A 24,215-nucleotide genomic window follows, 5' to 3' on the forward strand; every position below is an offset into this window, starting at 1 on the left:
TTATGATTTGCAACTGCACTCATATATATAGGGAATACACACACACTCATATATATACATAGGGAAGTTATCCCAAAGAGCAACATTTTTGCAAGAAAAAAATTAATCTCTCCCTGCACTTCAGTATGACACAGTCAAAGGAAGCAGTGTAACAAGCACAATTTAAAAGTACTTTTTAAAAAGCCCAAATCACTATGCTTTAAGTCAGCTTTTAAATTTCTTGTTGAAATAATAAACACAGCCAAAAAATATGAATATAAAGCAATTTTAATTTTCCTCTAGATATTTATATCAAAGAAATAATACTCATGTCCAAGTACTGTACATACAATATCTTCCTTATAAACTCTGTAGTTTAAAACACATGTACAAAATTGCACATTGCAGTTTGCAAAAAATCATAAATACAGTTTTGCATGTAAACAATTCCAGCACAAGGATCAATGTTATACATTCCAAAATGTCTAAGTGTCTGCTCACAAACAAAAACAAACAAAAACCCCACTGTGATCTTCATAAAGGTCCTAATGTTACAAATCAATCATTAACAGGTTTCTAACTGATGTACTACACACAGGGATACATAAATGAGCACAAGGCAAGTCGCCTTTTAGTCATTAAGTACTTAAGACAGAGGCTTGGAATACAATCCTGCTGCCATTTAAACCCACGGTATCCATCCCACAGTATTTAGTGGTAGCAGCATTGAGTTAATTTTTCCAAGATTGCCAATTGCAGTATGCCTTACTTTCAATTCTCAAACAAGTTGGCTACCACTGAACAGTAGGAATTTTAAAATTATTGTAAACACAGTTATCACTGTTGTATATTCAGTAAGTTACAGTATTGTCCTAAACACATCACTAAATTAAGAAAATGTTTTACATTTAATCAAGTGCAAGATGCCCACTAGTATTGTCCACTTTGTCTGAGAAGTAAGTATTTTGAATATAATACAGTTAGTAAAAGTAATGTAAAAAAATTACAATGGACATAATCCTCAGTTGTTAAGCCCTGTAGCTTGTTTACATTTTAAAAAATCACCACATCAGAAAAAAGGTCTCAGAAGTGTCCTTTAAAATCTCTCCTGACCAAATCCAGCAAATGAGTAGCTACTCAATTTTGTTTCACTATTATCTCCATCTGTGTGCAATGCCCTTGCCAGCATACCTGTTTGAAGACTTTCCAAAATCAATCACGTCCATGATATCCGTACAGAGTTATTTGTTTTATTGTCTGTTTAGGGTTGCTTTTGTGTGGGTTTTTTTTGTTGGTTTTTTTTGTTGTTGTTGTTGTTGTTTGTTTGTTTGCTTTATGTTTTGTTGGGTTTTTGGGGTTTTTTTGTTTCATTGGGATTTTTTAATTTATTCCCATGCTGCAATTTTATAAAATTCTACCAAAAGCAGAGATTTTTAAAGGGTTTCTCAGAGGCTTCCTCTGTGCCAGCTAATTTAGTAAGGCAGAATAAGAATGTACACATAAAACCAACTTTAAAAAAACCCAAGAAAGGATGTAGACAAACACCCACCCACCAACTAGTTGCATGTCAGCTGCTGGAAGAGCAAAGCCCAGTTTGAACTGCTCTGCTTCCACTTTTGATTTTGAAGAGCTACCCTGAAGGAGGAAGTTTCAGCGCCATGCCTGAAGGCCTATGGAGAACCAGCTTGCATTGAAGAACTGTAGGAAGCAGCAGTTTGCTCACACCTCTTTTGGACAAAAAGAAAGCTTGGAAATGCTGGTGGTGACACAACAGGGGGGGTTTCTTAGCCTTTACAGGAAATCCCTTATTCTGTTAATCAGCATGTGGCATGAATCCCAGTAAGGACCACAGAACATACGTGATACTACCAGCAGCCCAGCCCATGCCATTGCAAGGTATTGTGATTATAGTAATGCAGATCATTAAGTGTTTTCTGCACCACAGAAGCTCAGCAAGAACCAGAAATCACCAAGGGTTTTCAAAGCTGCGCCGTATTGCCCAAGACCTCTCCTTTATCTGATGGGAGTTAGTTCCTCTGTTGAACTGCCATAAAGACATACTGCACAAAGAATAATTAATTTAATCTTTCCAGTCTGCACCTAACTGGAGCTACTCCTTTCTAAGGAAATCTCTTCAAGTCATACAAGAATAGCCATCACAAACACCACACAGTGAGGGCACATGCATGGTCCCCCAAACCTCAGAAAGATTTTTCAGTGTAGGCAGAAACTGTAGGAACAACAAGTCAACTTTAGATGAGACATTACAGGAAAGAGAAACTGCTCTGGAAGAATGTGCTACAACTCCACAGATGGAAAAACACAGAAAGCTGAAGAGCTACTTCACCAAAAGACTTATTCAGCAATACAGACCCAGCTGCCTTTCCTGGTAAGATTCTGCACTGGGAGTCTAAGAATTACCTTCAGATGTCATAAACTAGAGGTAACCTTACAGATTGAGTTTTAAGGCCAAGGAGGCCCAAGGCTCTTCACAGCAAGATACCTACTGCCACTTCTTAATCTCTCTACCCTTCTCCCCTTCTCTCTTTTTGACCTTAAGAAGCCGGTATTCCTGATGAGGAAGAGTGGGAGTGGCAAAAATCAGTGGCTAAATTTTGGTGTGCAAGACTATGCAGACTTGCCTATCATTTTCTATTTAAAAGTCAGGAATTGCACAATACTATATTGCAACACTTACTGCCTTCCCTTTGTCCTGTACAAAGTAGCAAAGCACAACCAAAGCAAAATCACTGTTGGGAGTGTTTAGATTGATGGCTCACATGTCAGAACTGCACTAAGCGTCTCTGTAATTAACAGCGCTTTGCAACAAAGCAAAAAAATTCTCCAATTTACAGCTGTGTTGGGTCTTTTGTTTCAGGTTTGGGTTTGATTCTGTTGGTTTTGATTTGGTTTGGTTTTTTTTTTTCCTTGGGGGGCATGTGGGAGAGTCAACAAAGCCTGAATATTTAATCTGTTACACATGGAGGAATGCTCAAGGGGCTTGCAAGAACTTGTTTTGCTGCACATTGAGCAACACCACATGGCAAAGCCTTGAAATTAGAGCAAATGCTTGAAGACAGGGCGTAGCTGCCTTTTGGAGCTCGTCCTTCATGGGCTGCATTTTATTAGAGAGCAGACCTTTGTATCACCAGTCAGCATGCAGACCTGGGCTTTACTTGATGACATTTCAGTATGGTGGTTGCCATGGCTTTAAATAAATAAGGGTACGTGTGAAATCACTAGTCATCAGGCCAAGCAGGCAGAGGCACAGTTTCCAAAGAAGAGACATTTAGAAGACACTTATGCAGTAATAACAAAACAAAGCTACAAAGCATTCTGAAGAGCAGTCCTAATTATCTGCTATTTAAACATACTACAAATACTACCATTAAATACTGTTTCAGAGATAAGTATTATTTTTTTCCTTGAATTCAATTTTTTTTTCTTTTTCCTTGTGCTGATAACTTCAACCATCATCTCTAACTACTACCAGTGGGGAAAGGAATAAAGACATAAACTTCATTAGACACTACTGGCCTGCTGGGAAACTGGTATCATAGCATGTGGACATACCAGCTTGTACGGTGATTTCACTTACAGGGTGCACACAAAGACTGTCAAAAATCACAAGGATTTACAATACCATTTTAGTAACTGGCACAAAATGGTTTGGATTGATAAAAACACTTTGGCAGCATTTTAGGAATCCCTATTCTGAAGGTGTCCGAGCTACTTACGGCCATAACTTACGTGACATTAGATATAACAAAAACATTTACCTCCCTAACAGTATTTCCTCACTATTTATGTTACCCTCCCATCAAGGATATTAAAAAACAGAATGGTAAAAGTTGGAAAAATCCAAGAATTCAAACTCTGTCTCTACTTGTGAAGAACAGCAAGTTATGTATCAGTATCTTCTACTACTCTCTTTCCATAGCTGTTACTAGGGAAAAAGAAGGAGACTATCCAAAATACATTCTCTGGAACACCACACTAACTTTATTTCACACTACTCCATTGCTTGTGTCCTGCTTTACAAGAAAATCTGAAGATTTTTGAAACAGAGGTGTGGGAAAGATTATCAAGTTCAGTATGTTATCTTTAAAATTACTCAGCATGTACCAGAAGACTATCTTTAGTTAGTCATTTAGTTAGTTATTTTAAAACAGTTAGTTCTTAAAGGTCAATTTTCCATATGAGGCAGGAGGGACACATCCCTTGGGGCAGTGGGAAGCTGTCTGAAGAGGACAAGAAAATTGTATCAAACAACTCCTCAGAGTTCAAGCTATTTGATGATTTTTCACCTATTCAGACCATTGTTTAAGAACAGGGATGCAGTAAGAAGCCTGACTCTTAAAAGCTTCAGGTTTCTTCATGTATGACAGAAGTAATACCACAATTGGACAACCAGTGATTGAAATTGAACAGTTGCAAGATGTGCTTCAAGGTACTTATTAGAAAGGTTTTCAAATTTATTCAAATAAATTTTGAGATAAAACAGGACTCAACTTAAAAAAGTAATTGAACTTGCAAAACCAAAACAGAGACTGCAGCCAATGATTTTTCTCCTCCCCCTTGTATGGGATGAGAGTCTGTTACTGATCTCCAGCAAGACAGCTCTCCAAGGCTGTATGGACTCTATTTAGGTGACTTACAATTCCACCCATACTTGGTTCTTAACCAGTAAGTAGTAGTAAATCTTGTCAGCAGTGTGCTAAATATTAGAATCTAGCAGTGTATTAGTGCACAGTGAACTGGTCATATCTATTATCTCCATGTCAGCAAGGCTCCAAACCCAACCATCACTTCAAAGCATTCTTACAGAAATGGTCATTCTTTAGCCAGAACACTTAGCCAGAACATTTACTCCTCAAACTATTGCAGACCCTGTTTGTTACTAGTACTAGAAATTGATTGCAAAGCTCCATTTACAGCTAGCTATGCTATGGACAGAGATACTTTGACAGCAGACAAAAAAGCAGACATCACGGACGCAATTATTTAGGGTGACTACTTTAAAACATTATTTATGATAATTATAATTTCACCTTGTAGTAAACTACTACACATGAACTGCAGCATTTCAGATAGCATTAAGGCTAAATGTGACTTCAAAGTAAGTTCTCTTTTTGTGTTAATTTAGCATTGCAAAGCTTGACAGAGCTCCAATTTAACTGGAAATCTAAAAAAAACATCACCTTGTGATCACACACAGAAATGCAGTATAGTCTTCTTTTGGAAGAATTTGACCACAACAAAAGCATATGAAAAACCCCACTGTGTACTGTTGCAGCTAAGAAAATCCCAGTTCCTTCCTTTGGCCATCCCCTTCTCCTATGTATGCTGATGTCTATACACAACACCTTGACATGAATTTCCAGGTATCTGTGCTTCAGAAGAATTAGTTCATAAAGGCTGGATTTGTTGTTTCTTCAGTTAGTCCTCATTGACTTGAGAGGATACCGCCCAAGCAGGACTCCAGCACAAGAACTCATGTCCCCTGCAGACACAAGATCAAGATTCAGAGTTTTTACATCAGCAACACACTTTTGTCAAGACTACTCAACTGAAAGTTGCATTTCAATGCTCAGCACTGGTGTGAAGATACAATCCTTCATTGGTTTCCTTCCCCCCAACACTGTTTCCCCAGTGGGACCCTTCGGAGACAACTAGAGCAAGGCATTCTGACTGAGCCATTTGAAGCTAACTGTTTCAGCATTCAAGCAGAGATCCGGTTTGTGACTACATTGATGCAGAAAGTAAGCCTTCAGGTATGCAACAGCTTAAGACAAAGTGCTCCCAGACTAAGGCAAACAGCGAGGATCAATGCCCTTAGCAAGGCAACAGGATGGTGCCTCCGAAAGCTACTCTTGTTTTGATTTATGTGAATACATTTCTAGACTCTTTTAGCAATACACAAACAACAGCAGGTTCTCTATTGTGCACTCATTGTTGCACTGTTTCTCAGAACCTGCATTTAGCTTGTCACACATGACCAGTTCATGGAGAAGTTGCTTCCAAGCAACGGAGTCTTTATGAAGAGAGAAGTTTCACAGCACAAACAGCTGCAAGACACTTCATAGGATAAAAAGAAACAGATCTCTGAAACGCTGGAGAGGAGTAATCAAGAATTACTAAAAACTCTTCTCTCCCATAATTTACCATAAAGGCCTGAGTCTCCATACATTCAGATTTAATTCAACATCTTCATAGTGGAGTTGCACCATATGCAGCAAGATTAACAAGGTTCTTACAAACTTCAGATCCTGCACTTTGTCACAGGAACATTTATCGTTCTTCATCAGATACACTAAACCCTGATGCAAGTGACTGTGGTGTGAGAAGGATGAGTTAACATTTGCAGGATTACTATGCACTGTGAAAGTTTTATGTCCAAGATTTTTTCTGCTGATACAGGTATTACCAAATATTGAAAGAGGTGAATCCCTGACAGACTTTACTGGGTTTAGATGTCCACCTCTGCTGGAAGATGAGCAGTGACTCAGAGTCACTACTGATCAAAAGAAGTGACCAATGAGCATCAAAACAGGGTAAGAACTCTTCAACACTCATTCTTACAGTAAAACTTCAAAAATAACCTGGAAAAAAGGAAGTGATTTTGTACAAAACAAAGATGCACACAGATATGTCATACTCCTATTTGTCTACTTGCTAAACATAGAAACTTGGAGAATCAAGTAAGGAAAGAGCAAAATTATCCAGCAGCACTTACAGCTGCACATATGAATAAAGTAAAATGTTACTCATTGCTTTTCCTTTTTTAAATTGCACTCCAGAAGCAGGACACATAAAATGCATCAAAGAATGACTTATGTTACAAGCAGATGGATCTTTTCCTCTTGCATATTAGTCTCATATATAGAAAAATTTTCTATAAGAAGCCACTGGATTCAAATAGTTAAGACTCCAGTTATGGCAGCCAAGATGTTATTTTCAGCACAACTAGTAATTCCGACCTGGCATACACCTGTACTTCAGACACTATCAAACAATACTATTCAGTATTTTGGGAAGCATCAACTTATATAACTGATTAAAAATTAGTTGCCAAATCAATTTCCACTTTAACAGCTGCAAACTGCAGAATGCCTCAGGGCTTAACCTGGGGAGGTCACTCCTCTGTCAAAGGTGGGACAGAGAGTCAATCAGATAGTTTAAGGAATGAAGGATGCCTCATGACTCTTTCTTCTGTAAAGATACAAATACAAACCAAGATGATAGAGAACTGTCATAGATCCACCCTTGATCTCAAACAGAGCATGATAGTCAGTAGTGACTACTGACAAACGGTGAAGAGTCCAGATGTGTTGAGATATTTGTCTTTTGGAAGACCATCAAGGTCTTATAACAGAAAACATGACCATCACCACCAAAATCACTGCTCACCATGATCAGGACTTATCATGTCCAAACACCTATGATTCTCAAAGTATGCAAAGTATTTGCTTTTGGAAAGGCTCTCTAAGCATACCAAATGGGCTCGACCTGGAATCACATTACAAGTTTTAAGACCAACTCACCAGCTACTTGGACTTCTCTGGAGACCTTGTGATTCCAACAGACTTAACTACACTGGAGACCAAACCAATCAACTTTCTTAGCAATGGCATCATTTAAGTCAATGCTACCAGAGTGGCTTCCTTGCACTCACATCAAGCAGCGCCAGATCTGATGGGGGCTCCACCCTCTGCCCAAGGAAGGAGTGAACATGTCTTCTCCTACTGAAAACATTCCCCCTCCTACTTCCCAAGACAGAAAAGATCTGACAACAAGTCAAATAAATCAAATCCATATATGAATCAAACTCTTTTGCTGTAGCACCTAAATAAGAAGGCACTTCACATCTAAACCAAGATATTAGTTCAAGCACATTCACAAATTTAAAAAACTATATGCACAGAAGCAAGCATCCAGCAACCAAAACAGACAAAGGAGGAGACTATTTAGTCTCCAGAGCAGATTACACCTGGGGCAAATAAACAGAGGGATGTTTATCATGGGTTCACATCTAGACTGAAAACCAGACTGGAAGGACATGAGGGTAGCCTGCAAATCAAGTCATGCAGCACGAGTCTTTGCAAGGACTAGAAAATAGTGTGCACAAGTATAACAAAGCATGGTAGTTTTAAAGAATGAAAAAAATGCTAAACAGCACTGAGCTAACAGCGAACATAATTATTTTATTTTGGGATTTTAATTTTTTTGTTTGCTTTTTTTGGATTTTGTTTTTGAGGGGTTTTGGTAATTTTCTTTTTTTTTTTCCCTTACAGTAACACAGAGCCAACTTGCTCGAAGTTACTGAAAAGGAGCTACATGGATGCAAATTATATAAACAGTCTTAAAATTTTTTACCCAGTATCTTTCTTTTAATGTCTCACAGTGACCAAAATTTTCAGCAGAAAAAAAAACCAAAATACACATATGTTTAACAACAAACTGAAGAAAAAAGACAAAATAGAGGCTATATTTAAAGGTGTAGGAACACTGCAGGGCTAAAAGTCAGAGTATTGATATGTTTTAGAAGACAGGAACAATCAAGTCTGATAGCTGCAGCAGGTAAGTACTCCTGAGTCTTTTTATATTAAAGTGTTAGGTTCTTAGGTTTTCCACTCAAAATCTGCAAAAAATGCAGCAACCCTAGCATAACCAGTCCAAGTAGGAAAAAAACCCAAACAGATACCCCAACACTATTTTGGTCATGTCACTGTTAGCTCCTGTTTCTCAGCCTAAATGCCAGATAAAAGAGGCATTTATGAAGGTAACTGATCACTCTACAGAAAACATATATCTTTTGGATGACTCCACTAGCAGAACAGTAGCCTCTGGCAGAGAGCTGAAGCTGCCACCCTCACTAGTAATCTCTCATCAGTCATCAGGGTAAGAGAGCTGGCCTGTCACCACTTCTACCACTGAACAGATGTCAGCTAGAACAGAAAGCAGGCTATCAAAGAAGTTACCGTATGAGGTCTTTGAGATGCTGCGTATGAGACTGCTCTTGCAGACAGTTCAAACTCAAGTGAGGTAATGAGGGGTGGTTTTCAGCTTTAACATTACCATACTGAAAAGGGGGAGCTCATTGCAACCCTGCTAGACTATAGCCCTCTAGAGCCTTGCCTGTGTCTGGGAAGGGGAACTGCAGTGATTTCCCACGCCTTATGGATCCCCTATGTTGCTTGGATATTGCTAATTTATTATGAGCAGAAATCACAAATAAGTAAAGAAGCATTACACAGCTGCATTTATTGTTGTCCTTTACCTAGCCCTACACTCATTTACAAAGACCAAAGTAGAGATGCTCACCCAAAAATTCTTACAATTTCTTCCAGGATTCCTTGAAAAATCCCCACCTTATTACATATGCAGTAAAGTATCTCACATCTACCTTTCTCACTACGGAAAAGTGTTAAGTGTGGGGGGAAAGAAGTTTTTTATCAGTTTCTCCAGACTTGCAGCATCTTTGCAGATGACAACTACCAAAGAAAAAACCTTTTTCACCCAGTTATTATGTAACAGGCAGTGCTACAGATTGTATGCAGTATGGTTCAGAATGCCCCTAAGAAGTCTTTGAACCTGTGTTAAGATCAAAATATTTTTAAATCTGCTCATTAGTAATTCTAACAGCAGAATGTACTGTTACAGGCAATAATTTCAACCACCAAAAAAGGCTCTGGTGACATGATCGAACAGTTATACAATTATTAATATGGCTTCTACCTAATTTGCATATGCATTAAGAAATATCCTCTGAGCCATCTCAGCTACAGTAACAGCATAACTACGCATTCTCATATAACTTCATACATGTGCCAGGAATGACTGCACTAAAAGGAAAAGCTCATACACTTGATTGCTGCAGCTCAACTTTCTGAACAGATAGCACTCACATATCCCCAGTAAAAGCATGAAAAACCGTGAGTCTATCCCATTCTTGCTGGATTGCAAATCATCAGCTGTAGCCTTCAGAAGAGGTAAGAGATGTTTACCAGCTCCCGAATGGCTTTAACAGATCTGAGCAATTGCTGTACACATAGAGACGTCTATGCCCTCTCGGCTCCTCATACCCCTTTTTCACCAGCTGGCACAGACACATATCCCCATGAAAGATTTGCCTCTGAGTTCAAGCAGAGTTTTTAGCACAGTTTCAACGAGAGAAGAGGGCCCCACACTGCAGCTGGATCTGCTCAGGAGAAGCCCTGCCTTTCCCCAGCGGCAGGGCCGGCCCGCGGCCTCCGCACAGAGGGGCTTCTGGTGAGGTGACCGTCACACTCCGACAGACCCTTCCCACCGCACCATTGCCACAGGGCTCGGCAGCGCTGCGCTAGCGGCTATGCTCGAAAAACACAGGTGCAGCAGAAGCATGGAAGGCAGTGGCACCGAGCAAGGGACCTAAAGCTTTCAAAAACTTATTGAGGATTATGTCTAATCAGAAGAAGTAGTTCTTTTGCTATACTCTTCTACTAGTAAATTCTTGACAAAGAAATAAATCACACCGAATCTTCCCAACCAGAAAAACACTTCACATTCTAGCATTGACTCTGTCTCTAGAGTATTGCAGAAAGTTTCTTTAGAACAAAGTAGACCAAGAAGCAAGATACACAGATTTCTACTGAAAAATAAATCTAGTTCTCCATAATATTTCTGTGATTTATTCAAACAGAATACAATGGAATTATCACCTTTACAGCTAACCCACCCCAAATCTGAGCCCTTTTCTGTATAGCACTGAATTGGTACTATACTATGGAAAGAGCACACACTACTGGAATGTACACAGTGAAGGAAAAAAGAAAAGTAAAGCTCTTTTTGCCAAAGTAACCATTTTCTCTACTAACATGTTATCTAGAAAAATAAGGTCTAGGCAACATCCAAAAAGTGTTCAAGTTTCAATAAATAACTATCAATGCCCCAAGTTTGCACTGGCACAAGAAATATGGAGCATACAGGTTTAGAAAACTATTTTCCTATGACTGAGTCAGCAATGCAATTCAATCTGCTTTAAGATTTACAACAAAAATCATTTCCCTCCAGGGTTTGATTTGAAAATCAAAGCCATGTAAGTGCAAGAGCACCCACACAGCTGTCTTAACTCTCAATGGCAAATTAAAGCTCTAGAGAAAGACAGTATTTTAAAAAAGATTCTTTATCAATACCAAGAAAATATACATAGCCATATTATGTTTTAAATATATATATACACGCACATCTTTTCAAAAGGTACGACTCTGGCTATTTTTTTTAAGTTTGAAAAGCTTATCCATTGCTATACAGTTCAGTAAGGTGTATTAGGAAACACACGTTTTATATCCCCCATGAAAATAAAGTTGAATCTTTCTGTAAACAGTAATTATCTTATTTTCGGAAATCTCTACAGACCTCAAGTACTTCACTGAAAAATTAACAACCACCTGCCCCAGAACCACCCACGGAGACCCTCGCTGCTGAATGCGACATCAACAGAACTCGGGAAATGCTTAGCAACACCCGGCTCCCGCAAAAAAAACCGCCGTCTCCAGGCGCAAATAAATAATAATAATAATAATAATAATAATAATAATTAATGATAAAAATAATAATAATAGCAGAAGGGCGGCAGCAGGCGCGCACCTTGGCCCCGCGGTGCCCCCGGGCGGGCTGGGGCCGGAGCCGGCGGGGTGTCCCTCCTCAGCAGGCGCTGGTCTCCGGCGCGGCGGCGGCCGCCTCGGGGGGAGTCTCCCGCGGCTGGGCGGCGGCGTGAGGAGGAGGAGGATGCCCGGCGGCGTTGATGTGGCAGCCAGAAGAGAGGTGGCTGCGGACGCGACCCTGCAGCTGGGTGACCTGGGCGCGGAGGAGGTTGGCGGTGGCGGCCAGCTCGGCGTTCTGCCCCTTGAGCGCCTTCACCTTCTCCTCCAGGCGGGCGATGCGCTCCAGCTTCCGCCGGCGGCACTTGGAGGCGGCGATGCGGTTTCTCAGCCGCTTGCGCTCTGCCTTCAGCCGCTCCTGGCTCTCCGCGTCCAGCGGCGACAGCGACGGCGGCGTCGGCGCGCTGCTGCCACCCTCCCCGCCCGCCGACGGCGGCACCTCGGGCACCGTCTGCGGCTCTTCCAGGGACCGCGCCGGCGGCAGCCGGCCGCTTCCCAGACCCGCGGCCCCGAAGGCCAGGCCCGGCGGCGGTGGCGGGGCGGAGGCGGAGGGGTAGGCGCTGCCCGAGGGGCTCAGCGGCCCCGCGGGGTTAAAGCCGCTCAAGTTGGTGTAGACGGCCGGAGGGTCGGCGGCGGCAGCGGCGGGGCCTCCCGGTGGCCCCGGGCGGGCGGTGCAGCAGGGTCCCGGCGCGGAGAGCGGCGGCGGTGCCGCCAGGAGCTGGTTCTGCTTGTGCAGGTCGGCCAGGGCCTTGACGAAACCGTCGGCGAAACCCTCCTGTTCCTGCGTCACCGGCTGCCGGTAGAGGAACGGCCCCGCCGCCGCCGCCCCGCCGCTCCCCGCCCCGGGCGCCGTCGGCCCCGGGCTGCCCGCGCCCAGCCCCGCGCCCCCCTGGATCAGCAGCTGCTCCAGGTCGGCGGCCGGTGGCAGCTTCAGCAGCGGCAGCTCCGCAGCCGACCCCAGCGCGGCCTCCGGACCGCCGCGGGCCGCCGCCGCCCCGCCGCCGCTCCCCGTCTCCGCGGAGCCCGCGGTGGGCGGCGGGGCGGCGGCGGCGGCGGGCGGCGGCGGCAGCAAGCGCAGAGCCGCCGCGCTGCCGCGGGCGCCGGCAGGCGGGCGAAGGGCGAAGGGCCCCGGGAGCGGCGCGGGGGCGGCAGCCGGCAGGTCCCGCTTCTTCCCGGCACCCAGCAGCAGCTTCTGCCCCGCCGCCGCATCGGCTCCAGGTCCGCCGGCGGTACCGAAACCCGGTAGCGGCACGAAGTCGGGCAGCAGTTCCAGTCCTTCCTCGGGGTAAAACGGCGCCTCCATCTTCACGGCGGATCGCCCGCTACGCCCGCCGCTCATGCTGCCGCCCTCGCCGGCCGGCGGCGGCTCCGGCGCGGGGCGGGCCGGGCTGGGCGGCTGCTCGGCGGGGCCGGCCGCCCTCGGCTGGCAGCGGGGACTGAGCCGCCTCCCGGCGCCGCCGGACCCGCGCCACGCCCCGGGCCCGCTGCCCGCCCCGCCGTCACCGCCTCCCTGCTGCCGCCGGTCCCCCCCGCCCGCTCCTTCCCCCGCCCGCCGGGCTTGCGCGAAACGGCTTCCCGGTGGGGTGTCCGTGGGGAACCCGCGCTGCTCCTCCCCCTCGGAAACTCGCCCCGCGACTGCGGTGTGGGAAACAGGGCAGTGCCGGGGCCTTCGTCCGGGAACGGGGGAATTTTTCTCCGGGCCATCACTCCGGCCCGGGGACGGGGAGTCCTCAGGGGAAAAGCGAGCAAGGGATCGCGTGGCGGCTGCTGGGGCAGGTGCTGGTGCGTCTGTGATGGATGGGCATAGGATAGTGCAGGTGTCGAGGACTAGTGATTCTCAACAACACGGTGCTGGGAAGTCTGACGGGAAGTGCTTGGCCATCAGGAAACGCGTCAATTAGTCAAACTAAAAGTCACTCAGAAGATGGACATGAATTTGATGTAGCCGTTTTTTCCTGGGGGAAAAGAAAAAAAGTTTAAAAAAAGGATTTGAAATGTCCTAAACTTACTTCCAACATTTTCAAAACTACTGAAATGTGAATAGCATTTTTCTTTTGGGGGTTGTATTTATTTGTTATCTTTAGTCAAGACAATTGCCTCTGCCCTTCTCCAAGTTTCTGAAATTCTTACAGGATGAGGAAATTTCTTTCCACCCAGTGTTTTATAAATCCCTTTTGCTTCAGGATACCAATGTGAGAGCTGCTGAAAGCTCTCCTTTAAGTCTTTAAAATCAGCTTGGTCACTGATGGTCTCAGTGGCTCATCTACACATTCACCAGATCTCCTCATCTGTGATGGACCCCCACCTCCCCAGTTAGGTGTCACTTTCTGCAACCTATCCATGCTTTCATGCGTTCTCCCCAGGCATTTCCTTCCTACATACCAGACCACGTGCCTCTTCTCAGAGTGTCTAGTGAAGTTGCTGTGTTCTGCTCTCAGCCTCATGCTCTATATGGCCATGCTGTGCCCCCCGTGCCTGGGTTCATTCCAAAACCAGCAGTGGAGGAGGAGATGGACAGTGGTATCAAGTCCAGGACTTTGACTCAGAATCCCTCTTCAGGTCTCTAGGAGAACTGGGTCTAAGTGCACTGACTAAGGCCTTGAGGACTTTGACTCATATACTTTGGGGCCCCCAACTCTTGTGTATGGTGCAAGAGCTCCTTTTCAACACAGCCCAGCACCTTCAGTCCCTGCCTGGCTGTGTCACAGGTGTCGCTCTCTTCCACTCCATCTCCTGGCTGAACCTTGGACCTGTGTTTCCAGTTCTGTTCCTGGCACCATCTCCTGCTGCTCCTGCCTGAATTACCTGGGTGGACCTTGTACCTGGTTCATCACCTCGCCTTGTGTGGGTGTGTCCATTAGTGTCTGCGCTGCTCTTGTGCTGCAGGACTCTGTCCAGGCTGATGAGCCTGGGCTTTGGCTCTGGTCACCCCTAGCTCACCTTGCCATGGGACAGCACAACTCTTCTGGTCCCTGAGGCTGTGGCAGAATTGCTGCCGAGAAAACTGGCAGCAGGACTCCAGGGAGAAGAAAGCCATCAGGCAAAGGCCAGGGATAGAGGCATTCACGAGGTTAGGGGAGGAGTAAGCATGTTTTTCTTGGTGAGGAAGGTAGTGCTAGAAAGAGCTTATTTTGGTTTCCTTGTCTCTTGGCTGACCTAGCAGGAGAGGGAGCAGAGCTAGCAGTGCTCAGCCAACACTGGGTACTGAAAACAGTTCATGCGAGTGGCTTTGTGGAAGTATTGCTGAAGCTGCTGTACAGGCTTTTCTGTCATATTCCTGGGTAAGCAAATGGCAGTGACTGGAACCTTCCATCAGCTGGGCAAAGAGAACTGTCTAGGCAGAGAAGCTACAGTCTCCAAGATAAGGCAAATAAACCTTCTTTTCTTTCCCACACAAAACAAGTGTAGAGAGAGAAAGTAGCCTAAGGAGAAAATTATGATCTGTGTGGGGTCAGAGAAAAACCCAGGAAGTTTACTTGGGTCTGTGGTCATTGTCAGTGAATTTCTAGATATAATGTTACACTTGACTGGGGTGACCCTAAGGGTAGGTTCCTTCATCATTCCTATACAAAAACTGTCACTTATGTAGGACGGTTTTAGTTGTTGATCAAATGCAAAGTTCAAAAGTGAGCCCACAGAATGCGAACATGTCAAAAGTGCTCGAAATAAACTTATTTGTAACAACAAATCGATTTGTTGAGAGATCTATCTACTTGCTTGCCGACGTACCTGCGAACTACGTTTAGGGGAGCGACACGGAGTTGTTTTACATGTCCTCAATGCAACTGTGTGTTTGGCAATGTGGTCTTCCCGTTGTTTTCTTTCGCCTTTCCCCCGCGCCAGCTTCTTCCTGTCCCTGTGACAGCCGCGTTGTGCACACCCCTTCGCACGACGGCAGCCCTGCCTGCCGGCTAGGGCAGCCATCCCCGGCCAAGACTTCGGGCCTGGCGCGGCCGGAGTAGGCCCTGACGGGCTCCCCTCGGCGAAGGAAGGGCCGCAGCGCAGCCCTCGGGCCCGGGGTTGTGCCCGGCGGGGCCGGAGGCGCTGCCACGCTGTGGATGTGGAGGGGAGCGGCGCTGCCCACATGGTGCGGACGGGTGGGCGGTGCTGCCCCGCTGTGGGTGCGGGTGAGCTGTGGGCGGTGCTGCCCAGCTGTGGGTGCGGGTGAGCTGTGGGCGGTGCTGCCCAGCTGTGGGTGCGGTGCGGGCGGTGCTGCCCAGCTGTGGGCTCGGTGCGGGTGTGGGCGGTGCTGCCCCGCTGTGGGTGCGGGTGAGCTGTGGGCGGTGCTGCCCCGCTGTGGGCTCGGTGCGGGTGTGGGCGGTGCTGCCCCGCTGTGGGCTCGGTGCGGTGTGGGCGGTGCTGCCCCGCTGTGGGTGCGGTGCGGGCGGTGCTGCCCAGCTGTGGGTGCGGTGTGGGCGGTGCTGCCCAGCTGTGGGTGCGGGTGAGCTGTGGGCGGTGCTGCCCAGCTGTGGGTGCGGTGCGGGCGGTGCTGCCCCGCTGTGGGCTCGGTGCGGTGTGGGCGGCGCTGCCCCGCTGTGAGTGTGGGCGGTGCTGCCCAGCTGTGGGTGCGGGCGAGCTGTGGGCGGAGCACGGCTCGGAAAAGGGGGCGGAGCGAGGGAAAGGAGGCGGCCGGATTGGCGAGCCCGCCGAACAAGGCCCCGCCCCACCCTGCGCGCCGATGCGCCCAATGGGCGGAGCGCGGTGCGCGCCGCTACCGCGAGAGGTTCCGTTGAAGCTGGCGCCGCCATCTTGGAGTTGGGAGAGGCCGAGCGTCCCGCTCCCGTCCCTCTCCGGAGGGCCAGGGGCGCGGGGGGGGCCCGCGAGAGGCGGGGGAAGCATGGGCGCCCGGCAGTGAGTTCGTAGCGCCCCGTCGGTTCGTCCGTCCCCACGGAGGCCGCGCCGCGGCGGGCGCGGGGCTGGGCGGGATGGTGCAGTCCTGTTCCGCCTACCGCTGCCGGAACCGATACGACAAAGAGAAGCCCATCTCCTTCCACAAGTGAGCGCGCGCGGGCGCCGGGGCGGGGTCGCGCCGGGGGGCGGGGCCAGCGCGGGACCGCGCGCGCGCGGGGAGGCGGGAGGGCGTGCGCGCGGGAACCGACGGACGGACGGACGGACGGACAGACAGGGAGCGGGACATGTCTGTTCGCGGCCGCTGAGGGTGGGGTGCCTCGCCCGCCCCACCCGGCGTCGCCCTGGGGAAAGCCGAGGGACGGGACCCTCTGAGCCGCCTGTTGCAGAGCGAGAGCGGGCTGAAACCTCGTCCCCTCCCCACGATGGGGAACAGGAAGGTTTTGGCTCCGGTTATAAAGCTTTCGAGAAAAGCTGAAAGTGCCTCTTGCTTGCAGGTTTCCTCTTACAAGACCCGATCTTTGCAAGAAGTGGGAAGCCGCTGTTAAGAGGAAAAACTTCAAGCCGACCAAGTACAGCAGCATTTGCTCAGAACACTTTACCCCCGATTGCTTTAAGAGGGAATGCAATAACAAGCTCCTAAAAGAGAATGCTGTGCCCACAATATTCTGTTACACTGAACCCGGTGAAAAGGTAAACCCAAAGCACCCATGGCTGCAGGTGCCGGAATGTGTCATGCGTGTCACTGGTTGCAGCGTGGCAGGGCAATGAGAGGATGCAGGCTGGGAAGGATGAAGGCTGGCAGGATGTTGAGCCTGTCTGTCTGGAGTCACCAGGAGGGCTGTGGTGACTGGAAACACCTCCAACAGCTGTGCTTGTTTTCTCTCAGGCTTTGGAGCGCAAAGTGCTGTACAGGCAGACACTGGCTTTGATCTGCTCACGTGTCCATTTAATACAGCATCCATGTGCTGAATTAAATGGAATGGCAGCAAAGCAAGAAGGTTTGTTGCCCTGTAGTTAAACTGTTTCACAGCAATTCCTGCATATTCAGAGTCTGAGAGAGCCTTCATTAATGCTTGCAAATGGCATTTACTCTCTTTCCATGGCTGATGGCTACTGCTAGCACTGAAGATGTGGTGGATGTTAACTGTGAAACTTAACTGGCCTCTCTAACAGGGCTCTGTGCTTTGACTTTGCAAAGTTAAAGTGAGTGGCAGAACTTTACCTGCACCTGCTGTCTGTGTCCCGATAGCACCTCTGTCTTGCCTTAATGTTGTTTTTAAAAGCCATACTGGTCTCTGACTTCTGATGGTACAGTCTTCTGTGTGAGGTATTCCCTTCACTGTGCCACTAGAACAATTTACTGTCAGATGTGAGTCACTTATTACATCAAGAAGTAAGAATTCATAACTTCAAGACAAGAATGGAAAAGATTGATTTTTAATCCTTTAAAGGATATAAAATATTTGATCTCTTACTGCTCTGCCGTAGAGAAAGTGGCAAAGGAGACAGTGGTAAATGGAGGAGGTTTGAGGAACAAAAGACTTAAATGAAGTGTACAGAAAAAAACTCAGATTTTTTTTGTTCCGTTTTTCTCTTTATATACAGTATTGGAGTGCTGCATAAATAAAATTGCTACACATTTGAAAAATGGCTAATAACAGATAGGAGAATATAAACAGAATGTAAACAAGGAGACCGACAACTTACAGGGAAATATGGCTGTGTTTTTTGTTTGATTACACTTCCTTGCTTATCTGTGAAATACACATTTTCTTTGTTGTGTGTAAAATACTTGCAAATTTTTTTACAGTCTGAAAGCTGAATGGGTGTGTAGGGTAGTCTGCAAAAGTACTGTTGGTGCAGCAGGATTAGTAGTAAGCCATGTTCCCAATTTCACTGTCATACCTGCATCTACAAAAACACAGTCAGTGCCTTTTAATTCTGAAGAATTTAGTTCCATTTTTTTTTTGTCTCATGGCACTTTTGAATGAACTGCCACATATCTTCAAGCAACAGTGTAATAACAAAGAGTAGTTGTTGTTTTGTAGTTGAATCCACATGGATTTTGAAATACACGTTTTTATCTTTTGCACTATGTAATGTGGTATACCTTCTTTTTCTTTACTTATGTCTTAGGAGAAGTATTTATTGGCTAAAAGAAACAATTAGAAGTCACTGATGATGTCCCAGAGATACCAAAGATTTGTTCTCTGTGATATGTTGTGACAATAATAATTTGTATACAGAGGTAGCATATGCTCAATAGCTTCAAATAGAATTCAGCAGTCCAGCAGTGATCTGATTTTTGCTTTTTGTTTCTAGCAAGAATGAGTTTCTTTTTACTAGCTCTACCTTTGCCTTGTAGGGTTTTTTAGTAGAAAAATTTGATAGTGACAGCTGACAGGGTCAAGCTCTTTAGAATATTCATATGTGAATTAGGTAGGCTAAGAGCAGCAGTTTTTTATAACTGAGGAATAAGATTGGTAGTTTACTGATTTTGTACTTTCTTGTGATCAGTTATATTTGAGTGCATATTAAACTTCCCTTTAATGCTAATCATCGCTTTCCTTCAATACCAATCACCAAACTGCCTTTTCAGTTACTGTCTGGCAAGTATTGTGGTTTGTATGGGGGACAGGTAGACACCCACATATCTATCTTGCTTTTGTGTTAAGTCAAGGAAGTTAGTTAATGATACGACCTTCAGATCTGATGAGCTTGATATTTTGATGGTGAGGACTGTTGGCTGTTCTTAAAATCAATGTTTTCCCGGTCCTTATGCTTTTCTTTTTACTAATAGTATTGGCAACAGGTGAGTAGGTAGAAAATTTTTTCAGTGCCTCTTTTACCAAGAATGTTTTAAGCTTTATTTTCAGTAGGTAAATGATGCCTTTGGTTTCATCAGTGCTTTTTCAATTGACGTGTGCACAGAAGCATTTCTAAATTAAACTGAATTCCTTTGGGGAAGAAAGAATCTGATTCTCTGCTCTGGCCTATACTCAAATGGTTTGGAATCTCTGTTGCCCTGACCTGTACAAGTGGACCTATCAACAGCAATGTGATAAAACCTGCAGTTTTATCTGCAAAAAAGCCCTGCGGTGGAGTTCAGCCAATCGATATTTTGCTGCTGCCAGAGAGTGCTTCACTCCGTCCATTCCATCTGCCAGCTATGCAGGCCTGTGTCTTAACATGACCTGGCAGTGTGAGCTCACAGCCCAGGAAGCCAAAAGTATCCTGGGCTGCATCCAAAGCAGCGTGGCCAGCAGGGCGAGGGAAGAGATTGTACCCCCCTGCTCTGGTGAGACCCTGTCTGGAACCCTGCATCCAGCTCTGGGGTCCCAGCACAGGAAGAACTTTTACCTGTTGGAGTGACTCCAGAGGAGGCCAGGAAGATGACCAGTGGGATGGGGCACCCGTCTTAGAGAAACAGGCTGAAAAACATTGGGGATGTTCAGCCTGGAGAAGAGAAAGTGGTGTGGAGACCTCATAGCAACTTTCCAGAATCTAAAGGGGGCCTACAAGAAGGCTGGAAAGGGACTTTTTTGTAAGGGCACGTAGTGACAGACCAAGAAGGTGTGGCCTTAAGCTGCAGGAGGGCAGGTTTAGATTAGATATTAGGTAAAAATTCTCCACTGTGAGGGTGGTGAGGCACTAGAACTGGTTGCCCAGTGAAGCTGTGAATGCTCCATCCCCAGAAGTGTTCAAGGGTTGGATAGGGCTCTGAGCAACGTGGTCTAGTGAAAGGTGTGCCCGTGGTGGAGGGGTGTTGACACTGGATGATCTTCAGGGTCCCTTCCAACCTAAACCATTCTATAATTTATGATTCTCACTTTTTCTACATATCAGGGCAGGTGTATGTCATACCTTTTGTTGCATTCATTTGACATTTAATAATGGGCAGAAATTTTATGCAGTGATAGTGGGAGATCAAATAGCTTTCTGTCATTTTAGCAATTATATTTGAGCAAAAAGTAAGTACCAGTTATGAGAAGGCTGCTTTGCTGTTGAAGAGCTGTTTATTTTGGTTCATGATGTCTCTTTTAACCAAACCATTACACTGCAGCCCAAAACCAGTAAGAGTCCCTCCCAGCTGTTGTTGAGAATACTGGTCTTACTGTGTCTATCTCTCTGCTCTGCCAACCTATCAGCCCGCTCATTAATTAACCCTCATTCTACCTCAGCAGAAGATTGTCTGCTTCTGATGTGTTTTTGATTAAGGTAGCTGGTAGGTTCAATTACGTAGTGGTATGATGGAGCAAAAAGGAGGAGGGACAAAAGGGAATGGCATGGTAGCAATGAGTTGCTAGGTCATCTGAACTCCTTTTTATGGAACTGTAGTCTGTGTTCTTGCTTCTTAGGTAATTCAAAAAACCTATTTAGACATAAGGGCTTGAGTTTCAAAGAGCGCTTAAAATGAAGCTGGTTAAAAATATGTCCAGTTGAGAAGCTGGACAAAGCAGGCTGAGAATCGTTTGCCAGTTTTGAAAATCATGTCTTTGAAATTTATTTTATTAGTTTAAGTCCTGGTTGTTTAGGTTATTCTGGGGCTGTAATAAGGGAGTTGTGTTGTAAACAATGTTAAGCATGAAAATGTGCATTTTTTTTCCTTGTTCTTTCTAGTCTGAAGAATTTGCAGAGCAGCCAGAAGATCCATTGCCACCTCCTCCGCTGCCACCGCCACCACCACCTCCACCACCACCACCACCACCAGCAGCTCCAGTACTACCACAATCTCCATCAACTCCTTCTTTTCATTTGTCTCAAATAGATGCCAGATTTGTAGATCCGAGTATTGGATTATTGATGCCCCCTCTCCAGACCCCCAGCAATCTTGCTGTTTTTTGCGATCATAACTACACCGTAGAGGATACAGTCCATCAGCGAAAAAGAATTCAGCAGCTGGAGGAACAAGTTGAAAAGCTGCGGAAGAAGCTCAAGACAGCACAACAGCGGTGCCGGCGTCAGGAAAGACAAATTGAGAAACTAAGAGAAATTGTTCAGTTTCAGAAAGAAAAAGACATATTGGCAGGAAAAGGCTATGTGATTCTGCCTAATGACTATTTTGAAGTCGTAGAAGTACCTGCCTAGGAGTCACGAACGTCAATTTTCACTTTGGTAGGCCAAGAAATTTAGTTTAAAACCGAAATTCTTTCTAATTCTCTAGTAAGACTTTCCAGAATTCTGAAGCAGTAATTAAGCAGTCATACAAATAAGATAATATTTTTTCTTCATTGTCATTTCAGTTTGATACACTTTTAATATATTGAAGATGCAAGTATCTCAGAATTAGAATATGCAATGAATTTACAAAATATTAATTGCTTCCAGAAGGAAAGGATGCAAGACTGAAGACACATAGAAATTTACTTTTTTTACAATGTCTGTCTTATGCTTACAGGGGCTGGGAACTGAATCTGGGTGAGAGTGCAGTTTAGGTGGTTGTACACCTAGTGCTTTGTCAAGGTTTCTAATGTTGGCTTTGGTAATCCCCAGTAAGTACTTTTCACTGATTTTAGAAAGAACAGAATTAGGTCAGCTAACATCTGCAAGTGCTGCAGAAAGATAGCTAAGATGCACATTTCAGTCTGGGAAAACTTCCAACTTCAGTTTGCTATGCATTTGAAGAACTGCAAAAAGTAATTCCTGGATCCTTTTGGGTGAGGTATGTAAATGAACCGCTTCTTTTGGAGTATCTGTTCACCCCATGAGTGTTTTGAGGGCGATGAGGAGAATTCATTAGCATAGCTAACGAGACCTGTAGAAGCAGCTTTTGTTTTGAGGGCACTTAAAAATAATCCTGAAGTGTAAGGCTGAACTGAACATGTATGTTACTGCACTGTTGGCAGGATCATTAAGACAGTGTACTGTTTACAGTGACTACTTGCAAAAGGACACTGGTAATATACAGTCCCAGAATGTTGTAGGGTCATCTTCCCATAAACACTGTAACTGGTAGGATGTTGTCCTTGGTTTTGAAATTAACTCACATGTCAACCACGTGTAGCTTCAGGAAATGAAGTAAGTTTGTTCTTCAGGGAGTCAGACATTTATGTCTTTGCAGTATACAGTGGTTTTATTTCTTTGTTTTTTTCACTCCCCAAAGGGCATCCACCAAAGGGCAGATAGGGAACTAGACTTTGGAGTTGCTTGGTGCTAGACTGGTTTATAATATCTCAAATGCTGCTGCCTCTTCTTCAGCCTTATTAAGACTTTCTAGTAATAGATTTAGCATGACAAAGTAGTGCAGCAGTTTGCACTTACTTTCTAAAAAATTATTTTGTCAACAAACTCATTCAAAATGAGAGAAAATGGCTAACCCTAATGCAGACTTCACAGCTGAAATTCCTGGATATACGAGACATGAAGAAAACTTGCTTTTCTCAGTCTAATGTCAAACTTGTGTGCGATGTGGGTTCTATCTCTGATGTTAAACAAGCCTTGTTCATGATGGCTTTAAAAGCTTCCCTTAATATTCTGTTAGCATGACATTTTGAAATATTTCAAACCAGTCTTGATACTTCTGACCTCACTCATGCCATGTGTCTATTTTCCCTACCATTTCATACACTTAAAATGAACAAAAATGCCAATGCTTCCTTTTGTGTACATTTATTATACCTAATTAAAAATTTGAAAAGCAAATGATGTGTTAGATTTTTATTACTCTTTCTTCTCTTTTCCCAGGATTTTGCCAAAATTGCCTTGACATTTTACATTTTTATTTTCTACTAGTTTCCTTGTTTAGAGGTTGGGTTCCCAAAACCTTGTTGCTGTTACACTTAGTGTTTAAAATTGGTAAAATTCAAAAGTGACAAGGAAAAGATGTTTAAAAAACTGTTGCTATGCTGTTGGCATGTGTGCCAGATAGCAGATTGTGTCTGTTCTCTCTGCAGAAAACCCTCTCTTCTTACTCTGCAGGAATTTCAAGTGTGACTTCCTGAGGCACAGTGGATTACTGCAATACCACACCCCCTGCCACCTGCCTCTGCACCCCAACACCTGGTTGTGTACTCCCACTACCACCCTTATGTCCTCCCGTTCTCTGGAGCTGACTGAGGTGCTGGCTGCACACTTCTGTGGGGCACTTCAGTTCACTAAAGCAGCAGGTTCGGCTTGTAGTGGAGAGGCAGCAGAAGGCAAACAGTACCACACCTGATACAAGTTAAAGACAGGGCCAAAAGCGGACACGAGGAGAAGTAAATCCTCTCCTCTGGGTCCAATGAGCATTATGTCAGCTGCTTCTGAAAATACTTGGGTAGCTTCCTACTCTGAATGTTCAGCACCATTTCCTTCCCCTTGGGCCATGCTTCCCTGTTTCCCCCCCACCTTATGTCTGGCTGCTGGGCTTGTTGGGCCCCTCCTTGGAGTGTTTTAACTTCATAACCCTTCAGGGAAGCAGCCGAACAAATCTAAGTCTGCAAGTTAAATTTTAGGTACACTGGTAGATGGCTGATATATGGTTGGTATGTGGAATCCTTGTGTCTTTAAGCTGTTTGCATTGGTGAAGTTGATTTAACAGTTGACTCATAAATGTTTATTCTATTGAGGGGGTTGATTAGTCTTTCTCTGGACAGTTTCAGAAATAATATGCTGAAGAGGGGACTGCTGCTCAGTTGTCTTCCTTTCTTCTGGCCGGATGATATTACTAAGAGATGGAGCCTATTGAGATAACAGGCTTGCATTTCTCCTGCAGCAGCTATTTTTTTTTTCCTTTCCATAAAAAGGGTTTTGTTAATTCCTGTT

The 24,215-nt window shown here is 45.3% G+C and overlaps 2 protein-coding genes across 2 annotated transcripts; one reads left to right on the forward strand and one right to left on the reverse strand.

Annotated features, from left to right (window-relative positions):
- Window positions 1-249: 249 nt before the first annotated feature.
- LOC135291217 (collagen alpha-2(I) chain-like) lies at window positions 250-16,460 on the reverse strand. The gene is made up of 2 exons (XM_064405245.1): window positions 15,335-16,460; window positions 250-13,457 (listed from the first exon to the last, which is right to left on the reverse strand). The coding sequence occupies exons 1-2, from the start codon at window positions 16,458-16,460 to the stop codon at window positions 11,665-11,667; spliced, it is 2,919 nt and encodes a 972-aa protein (XP_064261315.1). The 3' UTR covers window positions 250-11,664.
- Window positions 16,461-16,485: 25 nt separating this feature from the next.
- On the forward strand, window positions 16,486-23,114 carry THAP1 (THAP domain containing 1). Its single transcript, XM_064404968.1, has 3 exons — window positions 16,486-16,617; window positions 16,967-17,162; window positions 21,093-23,114. Exons 1-3 carry the CDS (start codon window positions 16,547-16,549, stop codon window positions 21,558-21,560), a joined length of 735 nt encoding a protein of 244 aa, XP_064261038.1. The 5' UTR covers window positions 16,486-16,546; the 3' UTR covers window positions 21,561-23,114.
- Window positions 23,115-24,215: the final 1,101 nt, after the last annotated feature.

Source organism: Passer domesticus, chromosome Z (genome assembly GCF_036417665.1).
Source record: "Passer domesticus isolate bPasDom1 chromosome Z, bPasDom1.hap1, whole genome shotgun sequence".
NCBI classification, from domain to species: domain Eukaryota; kingdom Metazoa; phylum Chordata; class Aves; order Passeriformes; family Passeridae; genus Passer; species Passer domesticus.

What these genes read in the sequence shown, in the direction of transcription:
- THAP1 (XM_064404968.1), top strand. Translation starts at nt 16,547, where the DNA reads ATGGTGCAGTCCTGTTCCGCCTACCGCTGCCGGAACCGATACGACAAA. An exon ending in AAGCCCATCTCCTTCCACAA is followed by an intron (nt 16,618 to 16,966) that starts GTGAGCGCGCGC and finishes TCTTGCTTGCAG; the next exon opens with GTTTCCTCTTACAAGACCCG. An exon ending in ACACTGAACCCGGTGAAAAG is followed by an intron (nt 17,163 to 21,092) that starts GTAAACCCAAAG and finishes TGTTCTTTCTAG; the next exon opens with TCTGAAGAATTTGCAGAGCA.
- LOC135291217 (XM_064405245.1), bottom strand. Translation starts at nt 16,460, where the DNA reads ATGCTTCCCCCGCCTCTCGCGGGCCCCCCCCGCGCCCCTGGCCCTCCG. An exon ending in GCAGGTACGTCGGCAAGCAA is followed by an intron (nt 13,458 to 15,334) that starts GTAGATAGATCT and finishes CGTGTTGTTGAG; the next exon opens with AATCACTAGTCCTCGACACC.